We start from the raw sequence: 16739 nt of genomic DNA, 5'->3' as shown, positions 1-16739 counted from the left end.
TGATGGGTCAAGAAGTGGGGCCGGTGCACCTAAGAAGGCTCTGCTAAGGGGAATGTGGGGTCCCCGGCCTCTGGCCTGGGACTTGAGGGTGCGTGCACATTGGCCACAGGGGTCAAGTCAGAAGTCAGGGTGAACACCAGGAAGCGGAGGGCTGCTGTCCATGCTGGGAAGGCAATTGTGGCTGGTGGAGGGGGCTAAGGGGAGGAAGGGAAGGGGAGGACCTCAGGGCTTCTGGAAAGAGTTCTGTTTCTGCTGGTGGCCTTTTGTGCCTGGGGAAGAGAAGAAAGCTGCTGGTCATAGGGTACTGCACTCTGTCTAGAGGGCCCAGGGCTTTGGATAGGGGCCATTATTTCTGGTTTTCTTCCATCTGCTCCCTCCTTGATGTGGCCATCATCTGGCATGGGGGAGCGTCTGTGAGCCTGAGCTCCACTCTCTTAGCAGATGCATACAAGGCTCTCCTTACTGAGTGGTGGGGGGTGGGGAAGCCTGCTTATACCTCTGGCCCTGTTCTTTGGGGTGCTGGAACTTTCTTTCTTTAGCTTGTAGCCTGATGGGATCAACAGCCTGGAAGTGCTTACCCCCAGAAGCTCAGATACAATGGAGTTGGAGTCTCAGGGCTGGGTTCCTGAGCTGTAGGCTGTACCTGGAGCTTAGCAGGAGGCCCAGAACAAAGGGGTGGCGGCTAGAAGATGCTCTGTGACCCCAGGATCTTCAGAAGAGGGTGACAAGCTACTACTGGGTCAGCAGGGAGGATCTGGAGGGTTCATGAGTTTCTCCTGGGTATGATGGATCTCCATGTCAAGAGGCTGGGTCAGATGGAGACAGGGAGAGGGTCAGGAGGCGAGTGAACCCTGCCCTCAGGTCACTGGCTGTAGCATGCAGTACTCAAGAACCACGGGTACATCTCTTGCAGCAGAACTTTCTGCAGAAGGCAGGGCTAGAGTGAAGCACTGTCAACTTTCCCTGTGGGGACCCTGTGGAGAGCGTGGGTATGGGGTTGAACAGAGGGCTCGGGGACATCCAGTGCAGACCGCACAGATCAGATGCCTCCAGTTCTCAATAGCAGGGTGTGGGGCTGGGCTGCAAGGCTGAGATGATTGAGGTCTTCTGCATGGTACAAGAGGGGACAAGGGGACAGGGCACCAGGACCCAGGGGCTCCATCAACAGAAGGGATCAGGAGAGGCTAAAGGCCAGAGCCACTAATGAGTGGCTGAGACTGGGAGGATTTCATCCCCATTCCCACACTAGAGTCCTCCAGCACCCTCCACAGCTTGGCTCAGAGTCTTCCAGCACCCTCCACAGCTCAGCCCAGAGTCCTCCAGCACCCTCCACAGCTGAGCCCAGAGTCCTCCAGCACCCTCCACAGCTGAGCCCAGAGGCTCAGAGGCCTCTACCTATGCCTAAAGGGAAGATTCTCAGAATGGACATTGGCACAGGGCACAGGACTTGCCCACTGGCACCTAGGCAACAGGCACGGTTCCATGAATATGGTGAAGGTACTCTTCCTGGAAACTGCTCCTGGCCTGCTGAATTAGACTACTCAGAAACTGTAGCATGGCCCCTCTGGGGACATGGCCACTGAACATCAGGGACATCCATTCCCTTGATCTGGTCGCTTTCAACACTTCACCCACACCCAAAGCCACGGCGGAGCCAAGACTCATCTGTCATGCACATTTGTCCCCCATGGTAGAGCTGCTGGTGATGACACGTGTGGGAGACAGGACAGCTTTCCCTACAGACCATGTTCTAGTAGACAGCCTGAGATCTCCCTACCTGAGGCTGAGAGCAGTGCATGGCACTAGACTGAACACAGTAGGTTGAGCAGAAGGTAGCCTTGGGGACAGGAGTGGGGAGGCTGGGGACAGGCTGATTCTAGCTGAGGGCTCCCACAACTGTGCTGCAGTGATTTGGAGGGGCCACTTGGGGAATGGGAGCCGTAGGGGGGGGATGGTTAGGGGTGGTGACTTCTACCTTCCTAGAAATGGTTTTAAAAGATGGGGCTTGGCCAACATCCTATGACAGCAGGTGCTTTTAAAATTGGGGTTATAGTCTGTGGACACAGATGGCCACACCCAGGGGTGCTGCAGAGAAATAACTGCTGTTGGCCCAAGGACTGAATTGGCCTTCACCTTCATGGCAGGTCATTGAGACCATGGTCTCCAGGCTCTGGACTCTCTAGTACATGGCACAGGGTCCTAAAACGATGGAGATGCACACAATGAAGACAAATGTGGGTAGAGGGGAAGTGGCGAAGCAGCCAGACTGGGTAGGCTCCCCAGAGGGTCACCCAGACTGGGGTGGGCTCCCCGGAGGGTCACCCCTACAAGAATTTGGCACTGGGGAAGGTCCCTGTGTCTCCCTAGACCACCCAGAGTTCTGTTCTTGTTGGAACCTACAAGTCCAGAGCTGGTGGCAAGCTCTGTGGGACTATGACAGAGGGCCAGGGTCCTGCCTGACCTGTGACAGAGCAGGGCTCAGGAAAATACAGGGCTTGAGGAAGAGAGACACTTCTAGGTGTACACCTCTCCCGATTGCCCCAGGGCACATCTGCATCCTTCTGTACAGCCTGGCATGGCACATGATCGCCGGTCTGAACCACTGGCTGTGGTACCAGCTGACTGGAGATGTCTAGGAATGGTAGAGACATGTGCTGACTGTCCAAAGTCAGCTGAGGCTAGGGTTGCCAAAAACTACACCACTCCCTTTTTGCTTAAGAATCTCTGTAGCAAATCCCTCCCTAGGTTCCTAGGAAGGGGGTTGGCTGTATGTCTGGGTTGGTTTACACTCCTTCTGAGCCCACCCTTCAGGGTGCAGGCTCATTGCTTGCCCTGAGACCAGGAATATACCAAGGGCCTCCTACTTCCTGACCAAGGGTGGAGTAAAGCAGGGCATTGGCTTCAGGGCCTGGCTTGTTAAGTCTCCTATGTTTCTGCCTAAACAATCTCCAGTTACGAAGCTGCTGCCTGCTCTGTCTGTGACCTGAAGCCTGTGGCCTGTCTATTCACTACCACCCAGGACAGCAAAGCCCTGTGAGCAGAGCCATCAGCCTATCAGGAAAGAGCTGCCTGCCCCCTCAGCCCCGCCCCCAACTTCTGTGGCACAGGTCTGTTCCTCCACCAACACACCTTTGTCGTCAGCCAGTCTTAAGGAATATTCCCAACCCCATGGGAGTCAGGGCTGGGGAGTCAGTGTCCTAGGGAGCCCAAGGGCAAGGGAAGATGCCCAGAGAAGGACTAAGATCCAAGGTGAAGGAAGAATGAATACCGCCCCAAGGTCTGAGTCTTTGCACCCCAAAAGTGGCCTGACTCCATGTTGGCTTTTGTCGACGGAACAGCCCTCTGCCAAACAGACCCTAAGGAAAGCTGAGAGATGGCATTGACTATCCTCTAATCAAGCAGCACCTGCCACGGGGCCATCCTGCTGGCCACCCTATCACTAAGGTGGAAGAGACACCAGGACACTGAGTAGGAGTTGCAGAGAACAGGACATGCCCATTCTGAACCAGATGGCAGTGTTGCCCACTCGGCCTCTGAGTGAGACACACAGCTGACCATTGAGCAGCACCCAGGTGGCATGCAGTGGTCTCTGGCCTTGTGGTGGGTGGCGCTCCACACCTCTGCCCAACCCTGTTCCCACATGTCACGCGGCTGGAGTTGGGTAGGGTGGGGATGCTCAAAGGATGCCTCCTCCTGGCTCCCAGGCCAGCCTCTGGGGTTTTCTTCAGTGAACAGGGCATCTGAGCGGTGCAGAGCTCTGGGTCCAGGGGAGGAGTGAGTGGCAGGCTGGGTCAGCGGCCAGGCTCAGTAGAGTCCACAGCCACGCAGGTTCTTGGCGATGATGACATCCGTCACCGCATCAAAGACGAATTGGATGTTGTTGGTATCCGTGGCACAGGTGACATGGCTGTAGACCTCCTTGTGAGCTGACTTGTTCTTACTCTCATACTGCCCTTGGATGTGAGCCACAGCTTCTGTGAAGGCACTGGGGCCTGCAAGATGAAACAGCAGGGGTCAGTGAGTGGAGGTACCCAAGCCCTGGACTGGCCATTGTGTCACTGTGTGTCAGGCCAGCGGCCATGGAGCAGGTGCCAAAAGCCTCCTCAGGACCACTAGAAAGCAACAGAGTAGAAAGCCCATGGGCTCAACTCCTGCAACAGTGGCTCATGCTGGTGGTGGAGACCTAGAGCAGAGATCGCCCGCCGTGGAAGCAACAGAACACGCTCTATCCCAGTGACCGCTGTCCCAGGGTGAGGACTGCCCGGGATGCTGCATTCTTCTCACACTGCCTACTGACTCCAGATGAGCTTCTGTGTCACCACAAGCTGCAGGTGCGGAATGGAAACCTGGCCTTAAGCAGTTTGGCCTCTCTGTGTGTTTTTGAGACTGCAGAGAGGGCAAGGACCCTTCTGGCACTGCAGATAAGGTAGGAAGACTATGTATTCTGCCTATGAGATGCTGTAGGCTCCTTCCCCTCTCCATGACAACTGTTCTCTGTTCCCTTAGGACCACTGAGAGCTGACTTGCTCACATTCTTGCAAGGTGTCCCCACATTGATCTGGTTCCCTGGTTAAGTCCAGGGAGAGGATGTTTGGGAGAAAGTGCTAGCTTGGGGGATAGACCAGATGAGCAAGGCTTCAACTTTGCACGGAATCCCTCCCCTCACCACCCCAGCTTCCAAGAATCCAGGGCTAGCATAGATCACGCTGGCATCACTTGCTAAGGAAGGAGTGGGACAAGGACTGGAATTTGAGCCCCAGTGCAGAGCTGAGGTGACAAGTCTGAAGGAGTCCCAGCCATCTCAGGCATATGTGTAGGCCACAAGTCTGGCCTTGAGCATCTGATAGACCCTGGTAAATCAGGCTGGAAGTAAGGCTAGTCTCTTCTCAGTCAGGTCCCCTCCTGTCTTGACTCAGTTGGTGACCAGCACACAAGGGGGGGTCTCACAGGCCATCTTAAAGCTGGAGAAGAAATCTGGCTGGCTGGTGAGGGAGGCTGAGCCCTGATCTCCTCAGGTGAATGCTCTTGGGGTCCTTACCTACTGGCCTACTGGCCTGATTTCGAGGAGCGATTGTAAGAAGGGCAGGGTGTAGAACAGTGTGCCACTTGCCTGACCTCAGGCCATGACCCACAGGACCATGCTGCCAGGATCTGTGTCACCCAGGACCTGGCCACCTGAGAACAGCTAACAAGGACTGGCTTGTCCTGGGCTTACTACAGCCCACTTGATCGGGCTACCAGTCTGGAAGCTCCCACAGGGTCCATGGTCACTGATAGCTGGCCTCTTGTCCCTGTACTCTCTGCAGTATAGGCAAGGCCCTGCTGCTTGCCAGAGTCTGTCCCAACCAATGGGCCACGTCAGTCTTGTGGTCACTTACATGGGGGGTGCTGTTATATCGTTGTGATCGCAGTAGAGACATCAAATTGTAGTGACCACAGACTGCATAGCAAGTGCCATGCTTAGCATAGTCACGAGCTTCTTTCACCCTTATGGTAAACCTGCAGGAGTTGGGGGAGATGGCCACCTGACAGCCCCCATCTCATGGATGAAGAAACCTATCTGGAAAGGCTGTGGCCTGCCTAGGCCTCTCTCCAGGGGCTGAGCAGGGATGGAGCCTGCTATTCTAAGAGCAGGTTTGTTGTCCCTTTTGACGCTGTGCATTCCCACTGTGCATGTGCGCTCTGCCTATAGCTGCCTCACTTGAGCTCTCTAGGACTGTTAGTATTACGCTGGAGATGGAGATGTATCAAGCTAGGGGCCCAGGCTCTAGCTGCCTGGCTCTAGTACAGGTCTTTGGAGGTGGATTTTGCAGGGCAATTTGGATATCCTCAAGCACAGCAAAGGCGCCTGTTTCCTTATCTGCCCTGTAGCTGCGAGAGGCTGGGTGGGATGAGGAGGGCTCTACCTGTGTATTCAGGAAAGCAGATGGTGAGCGGGGACTTCTTGATCTTCTCCTCAAATATGTCCTTCTTGTTGAGAAACAGGATGATAGATGTGTCTGTGAACCACTTGTTGTTGCAGATGCTGTCAAAAAGCTTCAGGGATTCATGCATGCGGTTCTGCAACAGAGTGGAGATACAGGTGAGGGCTGGCCGTATCCAGCACCCTGACCTACTGTGGCTATGACACAGCGAGACAAGCAGAGGGACGGGCCACCAATGCTCTTAATGCATTACTGGGGACAGAGACAGAGGGCCCACATGGACACACAGGACATGTCCCTGCTTCATTCCACACACAGGCAGGTTTGGTTGGAGCCGGGTGGGTCAGGAGTGCTGTCCCTTTCAGAGAGAGCTGGCCTGGGCAGGGCAGTGAGGTCACTGCAGAGGCTGCAGTCCCTGGAGAGGACATGCACCATGCACGTAGAGGACAGGGGTACAACCACCATCCAACATGGTCTACACGAAATCGTGGATCATGCAGACTTCTATACCAGGGTCTCATTCATTTTTGCCAGCGAGGTCAGGAGGGTGCACGCATTCAGTTGAATAACATTAACCGAGGAGTGAAGTCCTCGAATTAATCCCGAGTTGGAAGCAGATACCAGGGGGACAGCGTCTCGGGGGTGATGTTGCTGTGGCCTCGGTTGGTTGGGTGACTTTGTTGGATGACTGGGCTATGGCTGGGCTGAGGGAAGCTCTCTCTGGGAAAGCTGAGAGTTGGGGCTGGTTTCTCAGAAGAGAGGCCAGGAAAACCCCAAGAAGAAACTCAGCAAAACAGATTAAAATGGAAAGGAAGCTAAAAACTCAACAGCAACCACAAGAGAAGAAAAAAAGAGAAATCCTGAAAAATTGATCCAATCGGTCTCAGACTCAGGAAGTCCAGGGCAGCTGTGGGAGGCACCCACACAGGCGACAGCGGCCTTGTGATGGGCGCTGTGTGGCTGGGATAGGAGGCTGTGTGGGGAGGGCGGCCTCAGCTCAGAAGCCAGCATGGAGCATAGGCCTGGGGCTGGCACTCACAGCAAAGTCACCCAGCGGGGCCCTGAGAAGCTGCTGCTTTCAACTCTTAGCTCACGTTTGATCAGAGGGAGGTGCTTCATACCTGCTGGGCTTGGAGGGTCTCTCAGAATCTGCCCATGGTTTTGGCCTTGCTTTGGTAAGAAAAGGCCCTGCAGGCGCTCGTGGCAGTGGTGGTGGAGAAGTTGTGGCAGCCTGTGGCCTGGCTGGGTGGCGCTGAGAGCAGGTACGAGGACAAGATGAGCCCGTGGGGTCCCAGGGTGCAGCGGGCAGGGTGGCTGGTCCGGTGTTGGGCAGCCACTAGCCGCAGGGCCTTCCTGGCCTAGCTCCTGGAGCTGCCTCCAGAAATCTTTGTCTTTCCACCTTCCCCCACAGGCCAGGGAGGGAAGTGCAGAGCTGGCTTCGGGGAAGGCCGAGGACCAAGGACTGTGTAATTGGTGCCTACATCTTGCCTCTCCAGGGAAGAGCATCCGTAAGCTACCACCTGTCCCCTGGCTACATCATCTGGGCATAGGAGTGGAACTACCTTTTACTGAGAGGTATCTGCGCGGATGGACAGCATTCCAGCTCTTAGCCCATAAGGCACTTTTACCACCATCTCCCCACAGCCGAGCCTGAGGAAGGTGTGACGATTATGCATGGCCACACAGCTGGCAGCAGTGATGCCAGGCCTCGGATTGGATCCATCTGAATCCAAACTGTCCATCTCACACACATGCGCCCCTCCCCGCACTCCGACGACCGCTAGTTCCGCAGCAATAGTCTTACTCATTGCCACTGCAACCAGGAGCTGCGGCTGTGGGCCGCTGGCAAGTTGGAAGGCGACCCTTGTTCCCTGGAGGCTTGGGTCTCTTCCCTGGCTGTTGGGTGGCCAGCCTTGGGAAGGGAGAACTCTGGGAAGAGCTTGCTTCTGACTTTGGCTCACACGTTTTTCCTTCCCCAAGGTTCTTACCTCCATCCCTTGTGGAGGAAAGCAAGAAAAATGGGGAATGAGCTGGAGGCAGGGAAGTGCTGAGAGAATCAGGAAGGTCAGGAATAACACCGGAGGACAGTGCTTCAGGGCCTGGCTGCTGCAGAGAAGCAAGGCCAGTGAGAAGCTTACAGCGAGGCAGGTGGGGCAGGCTACCGTCAACCTGGAGATGTGAGTCCATGAGGGTCGGTGCCCACTTGATATTCCCTTAGGTTTATTCTGTCCTCGGGATTACTGAGGGCCAGGCCCCACAGCTGATGGTCCCAGGCCTTGGTTTTGGCAGGGTGGGCTCAAAGAAGAGGCCATGCTCCAGTGGTAAGGGTCTCCCACCATCCGGCCTCCAGCTCCTTGACTCTATTCCATGTTGGGTGTAGTATCTAATTCCAGATGTGGCCAGGAGAAAAGGTAGGCCAGGGGCAAGAACACAATAGCTCCAGTTGCACAGAAGCAGCCCACAGCTGTGGAGTGCGCACTGGGTCAGTCATTCGGATGGATGTACTAACAGAGAAGGCCTGGCTTCGGGTAGTCACAGCATCTGGGGTTCAGGAGCAGTCAAGGGCGTGTTTTCCCCACCCCACACTGAGGCTCGGGGCTAGACCACTGCCTACCACAGCCATTGCGAGTGATAGCACTGAATCCCAGCTAGCACATGATAAAAGTCCAGATCACCCCTCCTACCAGCAACTTGGCCCAAAGACACTGGAGACGGCGGGTCCTCCTCTGCCAGCATTGTACCCTCGCGGCACATACCCCAGAGCTCATTCACACCCTCCACAGACACCAGTGATGACTGGTAAAAAATATCAGACTCATAAGGAAGACAGGCCTTGTTCAGGGCTAGCCTGACCACAACTCCCCCTTCCCCCCAACACACAGTGACCCTTGGTTCTTATCCCAAAGGCTCAGGGTGAAGGGTCTGATTGTATTCCAGATAGGAGGGCCGATGCCAAAGTGTGAGCCCACAGCCACAAGCCCCACTTTCAGAAGCAGGTTTGTCTCCCATGACCCAGTAGGACATGCTTGAGGCCTAGGTCCCTTTCCAGGCTCTGTGAACTGGTCCACAGACTTGTAGGCTTAAACTCCAAATGGGAAAAGCTCAGTGGATGTATCTGGCTCAGGGCAATCACCAGTGATAATATACCCACAAGCTGGACACTGCTAAGCCAGAAATGCTTCCATGATCAGCAGCCTTATACAAGGCCGGCGCTATTACGATCCACCTTTCACACAACAGGAACCCAGGCAGAAAGGTCGCTGCCTGAATTTAACAGTATACCAACGGGCAGCAGAGCCAGGATGAGGCCAAGGGGAGGGCCCCTCTCAAGCCAGGGGGCAGGTCTCAGACACTGAGTTTGGCAGAGAAAGCCCAAAGCCACACTTGACACTCACCAGTATGCTTCCAATCTTGGTGTCCTTCTTGGCCAGGCAGCCCCACACCGCTCAGGCTGGCCAGTACCCCGGGAATGGCAGACAAGCTAAAGCCACCTTTTCTGTTGCACAGATGCCCTTGCTTGGCTGCAGTCTGCCTTTGTAGGATTTGCTTAGGTTTTTTTTTTTTTTTTTTTTTTTTTTTCCTGGTCTGACAGCTCTGTGACTCCGTTGTTACTAACAAGGTGTTTCCTGGCCAAGACCCCAACTTTGACATGTTATTTGTAGTGAATTAGGACATAAACTGCAGCAGGAGGCCCCCAGATGCTTCTGCCACAGTGGCCTCACTTGGCAATTGCCTTGGCAATACAGAATAGGCAGGGCGCCTGGCACAGCCCCTCTGTGAGGCCCGAGGGCTCTGATTGTTGACTTGGTCTATGGCCAGCTTTCACTTGAGGTCACTCACCGTGGTTTCGTCCTCGTGGAGCACCTGGTCATAGCCGCTGAGTGCGACACAGAAGATGATGGCCGTGACATCCTCAAAGCAGTGGATCCACTTCTTGCGTTCAGATCGCTGGCCCCCAACGTCAAACAGCCTGCAGGGAGTCAGAGAAAGCTGTGAGGTCGGGATGCCTGTGAGCTAGTGATGGGCTGTGGGCGCACAGTACCTCGTTCTGAGCCCCAACAGACTGACAGACGAGCTGCTGCCACCCTGGAGACTGGAGCAGCCCCTTGGGACTGGAGGCATCAGCTCTGAGATCTGTCCCAGGACTGAACTGTGTGCTCAAGTAGACTGACTCAAAGCCCTGCCTCACCTCTCCGTCTCCTAGTTTCACCTGAAATCAAGACACCAGACCTGGAAGTCAGAACAGGCGTCACGAGACTTAGCACATAAAGGTTACTCTTGGGAGACAAAAATCCTCCAATGGGGTCCTAGAAGCCTCGAAACACAGTTCAGGGCCTTGTTCTTAGGCCCAGAGCCTGCACCTGGGGAAGACGTTTTTTTAGGCCTTGCTTTCTCTAGGTTCTCCAGCACGTGAGCAGGAGAGCTGCTCTCTCAGCCTCTCTAAGTTTGAGACTATACTGATCTTTGCTCTTCCAGGCATTGCTTGGGTTTACCCACCTGGTTCAGGCTTAGCGCCATGTTCTCTTCCAGGGGGCTCTAAAGCAAGTCACCTGCTGTTTTTAGCCTTTGAACTTGGCAGAAACAAAGTACCCAGATTACCCAGATGGGCTTCTTCTGGTATCTAGCTGTCTGACCAAACGAGAAAAATTCCTTGAGGCAAGACACTACCTGGCTATCCAGATGAGGTGAGGCAGGACATGAACATTCCCTCAGTTCTCTGCCACATTTCCAGACCCATCACCAAGCCCCGTCTCCTTAGGCCTCACCTGAAGTGGAGGTTCTTGAAGGTGAAGTGGGTTTCTACAATGCCGGTTGTTTTGACCCTGGTTCGAAGGATGTCCTGCTCAGTAGGCTGGTAGTCAGCGGCTCCAATCCGATCCAGGCTGTCCAGGTAGCTGGGGATGACAACATACAAGAGTCCATGGACCTGGGCCCTGTTCTAGGCTCACTACCTTTAGAGTCTGATATCAGCCATAGCCGTTGCAAAGCTGACTGTGGGACCAAGGGATAGGGACAAACCAGAGAGAGCATGGGGGTCTCAGACTTGCTGCCTTTAAGGTTCTCTATTCAGACTCAAAGGAGCTGGGCCCATGTGTGCCCAGTTAACGAGACTGCCAAGTTCACAGCACAGTTCTGTTATGTCCTCATTTAAAAATAATAATGGCCAGTAGGTAGCATCTACTCTTTTAAAAGTATATTTCTTTTTATAGTATGTGTGCGTTTTGTCTGCATGTATGTCTGTGCCGTTGAACCACCTCTCCGGTCCCAGGCTCTGTTCTTTACATGTACTCATGCCATCTTTAATTTCTCGGTGCCAAATGTACTGCTTTACACATCAAAAATCCAAGGCTCAGAGCAGGACGGTCCCATAGCTCTAGAGTGCTCATTCTTAGAGCTCTGTGGGACTTTGGGAGGCTCTGAGCATCCATCTACCCTTTGGGACTTCCGCATCTTTCCCCAAGAGGTCTGTGTGCCTCTTCCCATTTGATGCTCTTGTAAGTGGGGATCAGGGGGTCCACCTCAGCCAAGCAGTGGTAGGACCTCCCTGGAACCCGGATCTTTGGAATCAGGGTTCTCCAAATGCTCTCAGTGGAAGGCAGAGTGGGGGTGGTCAAGGGAAGGAGTTGAGGCAGCAGAGTGGGTCTGTGATATTGGACCCGCCCGGGTTCCTTAGGAGGCCAGAGTGTATCTGGGAAGGTTTTGCGTTCAGTCCTCAGTGGCTGACTCTCCTTGCCCACAACTACTAATGGCCAATTCTTTTAGGCTAAGCTCCATGATTCTGGTGAACACCAGGCCTGGGGGACCCTTTTCTTTGTCTTGCTATTCCTACCTCAGCTGGGTAACTTTCTCTGAACACACAAGCTGGTCCCTGTTCTCACTTTATGCTGACTGAGTCTCATCAAAGCCTCCTAAACCATGCATGCTGGTTGTTGTTGTTGTTGTTTTTTTTTTTTTTAAACTTGTCACAAACCTAGACATATCTGGGAAGGGGGAATCTTAATTAAGAACATGGCTTCATAAGATTGGCCTGCAGGCAAGTCTATATGGCATTTTCTTGCTTAATGATTGATGTGGAAGGGTCTCATGTAAGGTGAAGAAGTATTATGTTCAGCAAGGGAGCAAGGATCAGGACAGCAGTCTAGAAATGGGCTCGCTTCCTTTTCCTCTGAGCCTGGGGTCAACAAGGGGCAGGGCTGGGCTGGGGTGGTATGGTATAGTTATTACTGGGGTTTTAGGGTGTTAATGGCTCCTTCTGAAGCTGTGCACTTTCACAGCCTTATCAGGGCCCGTTTAACTCCTAAAAGCACACAACACTGGACCCCAAATAGCATTTATGAAAGCAAGATGTGGTGGCACTGCAGTCCCAGCACTCAAGAGGCTGCGACGGATGGAGAGGTCTGAAGCCCGTCTGAGCTACAAAATAAGCTCCAGGTAAACGTGGGACACAGGGCAAGACAAGACAAGGCAAGGCGACACTTGAGGTCCTTCTACCCTTAACAGTCTGCGTATCTATCTCCGCTCTTCATCTTGCTGTTGGCTTTCTCTCAGACAGGCAGCACAGGACACATGCCCAGGAAAAACTGGCAAAGGAGAGCCAGAGAGTGAGACTTGATGGGGTGGGGGATTCATAGGGAGTGGGGGGGGGATTCAGAGATTGGGGGGACTCAGAGCAGAAAACTGGAAGTGGTAGGAACGTGTGGGAAAAAGGAAGGTGAGCTGGACTCCATATTTCAAGGTAAAAGTCAGAAAATACTGGCTGATGTAGGATGAGCATATAAAAATAGCTGAACAGAGCCGTGACAGGCAGTGTGTGTGTGAGTGTGTATGTGTGTGTGAGTGTGAGTGTGTGTGTGCATGAGTGTGTGTGTGTGTGAGTGTGTGTGTGTGTGACAGTGTGTGTGAGTGTGAGTGTGTGTGTGACAGTGTGTGTGAGTGTGTGTGTGTGTGTGTGAGTGTGTGAGTGTGTGGGAGGGACTGCTGTTCATTTCATACTCTGCTTTGTTGTTGAGGTGTTTTTGTAAGGGATTCGCTTTAGTATTAATAAAATGGTAAAATTTCAGAGGAATAATTGGTGGGCCTCCAGAACACAGGCTGAGGCCAGTAAGCCCTCTGGGACCCCTGACAGTCCTCCTGGAAGAGAAATCAACCCTAGCCTGCAGACCAGCAGGGGACAGTGAAGTTCTAGCTTCCAGGGTACGCTGGAGGTCCTGGAGGAGCTGACTGAGACTGCTCCATCTTGCTGGGGAGGCCAATCTCAGGCCTATGACTTGAGTGTGCACAGGGAATTTGGATCTTTGCTCACCAAGGTGTTCCTGAGAACTCATAAGGCTCATAAGGCTTGGTGGCCTGGGTGGCTACTACCTGCTTGTGGCCACAACCTACTTTAGGTATCTGCCTATGTACAATCCTATGCAGGTGTGAGAAATGGGTAGAGGTTCTTGGTCTTACTCTGGTCTTGTGGTTGTCTGAATAGGAATGACCACCAAAGACTCATGTGTTTGAGTGCTTGGCCCATAGGGAGTGGTACTATTTATTAGGAGGTGTGGCCTTGTTGGAGTAGGTGTGGTCTAATTGGAGGAATTCTGTCATTGCGGAGGAGGGTTTTTTTTTTTTTTTTTTGGTTTTTCGAGACAGGGTTTCTCTGTGTAGTCCTGGCTGTCCTGGAACTCACTTTGTAGACCAGGCTGTCCTTGAACTCAGAAATCCGCCTGCCTCTGCCTCCCAAGTGCTGGGATTAAAGGCGTGCGTCACCACCGCCCGATGTGGAGGAGGGCTTTGAGATAGCCTAAGCTCAAGCTCGACCCAGTGTGGACTCCATTCTCCTCCTGGTTGTCTTCTGATCAAGATGTAGAATTCTCAGCTCCCCCAGCACCATGTCTGCCTGCGTATTGTCATGTTTCCTGACACGATGACAATAGGCTAAACCTCTGTAGGCCAGCCCTGTCTCTTTATAGCAATGGAAATACTAGTTAAGCCAGGTCCTTAGTTTATTAGCTACCATCATAGCCTCTGAAATGCCCGCATGCCGCTGGTGATGCTGCTCTGTTGGGAGCAACTGGCTATACTGGTATAATGCAGATTGCAGTTTTAAATATTTAAAAATTTTAAAATTGACTCACAGACCCACTGTGTAGCCTGGACTCACCTCAAACTTGCTACCCTTGTGCCTTCACATCCTGAGTAAGTATCCATCACCTTACCCAGAGATCATGGTTTGTTAATCTCAGCACTATTGAGTTTTGTACTGGTTGTTTTGTACTGGTTGAGTTTTGTATAGTTTTGTATTGGTTGACCAGTTTGGGCCAGATGTTTTGGGGCTGTCCTGTCCAGTGTAGGATGTCTAGTATTATGTCTGGCCTCTGGGTGCCTGGAGCACTATCCCCTAGTGTTGACAGTGACAAATGCCTCCAGAATCAGGTCCCAGCTGAGAAGCACAGCGACGATTTGAGTCACACATATCCTTCAACGCTGGGTAAAGCCCACAGCAGCTCACTGCAAACTCTTCTAGAAAGCCAGGATTCAATATTACAAAAACTAGGGCACCCTCAATGCCAAGATACAACCCCAGTATGTCATCCATTCCAGGACTCTAGAGCCACCCATGGGGAGAGGACGGCAAAGCTCAGCACGCTGCCACCCGGGTGTCACGGCAAGGGTTGGGACACTTCCTCAGTGGTGGCTTTTACCACTCCTCATTTCTCTTCATCCTCTCTGCCCCAGCCTCCCTCTTTTCTTCCTCTTTATCTCGTTATAGCACAATACTGAAATACCTGCTTGCTTATGTAGTCTATTTCTTGGCTGAGAACTACTTATTTCTTATTTGTTTACTTTAAAGCTAGAAGAGCTCTGGGAGGGGCGGTGACACCAGCACTTAGGAGGCAGAATTAGGAAGGTCAGGAGTTCAAGGTCATTATCATCTGCTTAGACAGTTTGAGGCCAGCCTGGGTTACATAAGACCCTGACTCTCAAAACAAAGCAAAGCAAGTAAAAAAAAAATAAAAAGTTTTTAAAAAACACATAAAGTAATGGATTTCCTTATAACATCTTCACACACATTTCGGAAAGTTATTTTTGTGGTGCTAAACACTGTCCAGGGTCCAGCATGCACTAAACAAGACTCACGCTAAAGTTCTGCCCCAAGTCTATAGTTTCCTTAGAAACAGAAGACAGGCTCTGTCTGCATGGCTTCCTGCCTCTTTATTTTTGTTGTTATTTCTTGTGCATGTGTTTTGATTGTTTGAGATAGGATTTGTCTATATAGCCCTGGCTTGCCTGGAATTCTCTGTAGACCAGGTTGACCCTTAGTTCACAAAGATCTGCCTGATTCTATTTCCTGAGTGTTGGGATTAAAGGTGTCTTCTACCACACCTTGGATTCTCTATAGTTCTTGATTCATACTTATGGCCTGGGGCTTTCTAGAAGAAACAAACCCTACCTGCTAGCCTGGATCCTCCTCTGTGAGGTACAGACATAGTTCAGGAGAGGAGTGTCTTAGAGTTTTATTGCTAGAGACAACATGACCCTGGCAACCCTTAAAAAGGACATTTAATTAGGGCTGGTTTACAGTTTCAGAGGTTTAGTCCATTATCATCATAGCAAGAAGCACGGCATCGTGCAAGCAGACATGGTGCCGGGAGAGCTGAAAGTTCTACATCTTGATCTGAAGGCAGCCAGGAGGAGGCTCTTCGGCACTGGGCGGAGCTTGAGCACTAGGAGCCCTCAAAGCCCGCCTACACAGTGACGCACTTCCTCCAACAAGGCCACACCTCCTAGTGGTGCCATTTCCCATGGGCCTAGCAAATTTAGCCCCTTATAGGTGGTGACCAGGTTCCCGTCCTCCAGAAACTTCCTGCATGGTTGTTTCTTTGCTTTCTCCTTCCCTGACCTCTTCCTCATCCTGGGCACAGGAAGTAAAGTCCTTCTTGTCCCTCCCTGATGCCACTACCTGAAGGTTGTATCTCAGCCAGAATCTTTACCTTCTCGCCAGTCCCCCCAGCCTCCCCCCCCCCCCGTGCCTGCATCCAGCCTCCAGCCTCCAGCCTCCAGCCTCCAGCCTCCAGCCTCCAGCCTCCAGCCTCCAGCCTCCCACCCCCGTGCCTGCACCCTCCTCCAGCCTCCAGCCTGTGTGTGCACTTACTATTTGGCAGAGTCATTGAGCTGATACTCCCGGGATCGGTTGAAGCACTCCTGGATCCCTGAGTCGCCCCAGAGTCGCATCATGGCAGAAAGAAGTTCTGCAGAGAACGGTTCAGTGTCTTCCATACGACTCACCACGTCACACACCATCTTGGAGTCTGCCTGCAAGGACAGAGAGACACATTGTTCTGAGACCTTGGTGAGGCTTCTGGTGGAATCTCTACCAGGATAGCCGGCCCACGACAAGATACCACTCAGTGCCTGCATGCTCAGGAGATGTGAGCGGTTCTGGAAGCCTAGGGCCTTGGGCCTCACTTTCCTCCAAAGCCATTCTGCCTCAAGAAAGTTCTAGAAAAGAGATTCTCAACCTGTGGGTTTCAGCACCCTTTGTGTGTGTGTGGGGGGTGTCAAAAGACCCTTTCGTGGGAGTTGCCTAAGACCTTTGGAAAACACCTGTATTTACATTGCAATGTACAAGAGTTAGCAGAATCACAGTTATGGAGTAGCGATGGAAACAATTTTATGGTTGGGATCACAACAAGAGGAACTGTATTAAAGCTTTGCAGCATTAGGCAGGCTCAGAACCACTGCTCTAGAGTAACAAACTCCATGGTCAGGCTCAGCTGTCTACCTCTCTACTTTCATCTGTCTGAAAACGAGGCTTTTGCACAGAATTTC

At 52.6% G+C, this 16739-nt stretch overlaps 1 protein-coding gene across 2 annotated transcripts in view; it reads right to left on the bottom strand.

Moving 5' to 3' along the window:
- Nucleotides 1-16739, bottom strand: part of Gnao1 (G protein subunit alpha o1) — a 147669-nt gene that overhangs the window by 8791 nt on the left and 122139 nt on the right. Inside the window, exons 4-8 of one of the 2 annotated variants that reach the window (XM_034522333.2) lie at nucleotides 16063-16223; nucleotides 10691-10819; nucleotides 9765-9894; nucleotides 5907-6060; nucleotides 3668-3992 (exon numbers count right to left, since the gene is read on the bottom strand). In XM_034522333.2, coding sequence (XP_034378224.1) covers nucleotides 3805-3992; nucleotides 5907-6060; nucleotides 9765-9894; nucleotides 10691-10819; nucleotides 16063-16223 — 762 coding nt within the window. In that variant the 3' untranslated portion in view covers nucleotides 3668-3804. Of the gene's footprint in view, nucleotides 1-3667; nucleotides 3993-5906; nucleotides 6061-9764; nucleotides 9895-10690; nucleotides 10820-16062; nucleotides 16224-16739 lie in introns of those variants that run through there. The other variant, XM_034522332.2, reaches the window with a different exon arrangement.

The sequence above is a fragment of the Arvicanthis niloticus genome, chromosome 18 (genome assembly GCF_011762505.2).
Source record: "Arvicanthis niloticus isolate mArvNil1 chromosome 18, mArvNil1.pat.X, whole genome shotgun sequence".
NCBI lineage: Eukaryota > Metazoa > Chordata > Mammalia > Rodentia > Muridae > Arvicanthis > Arvicanthis niloticus.
This window is presented reverse-complemented; position numbering and strand designations above follow the sequence as displayed.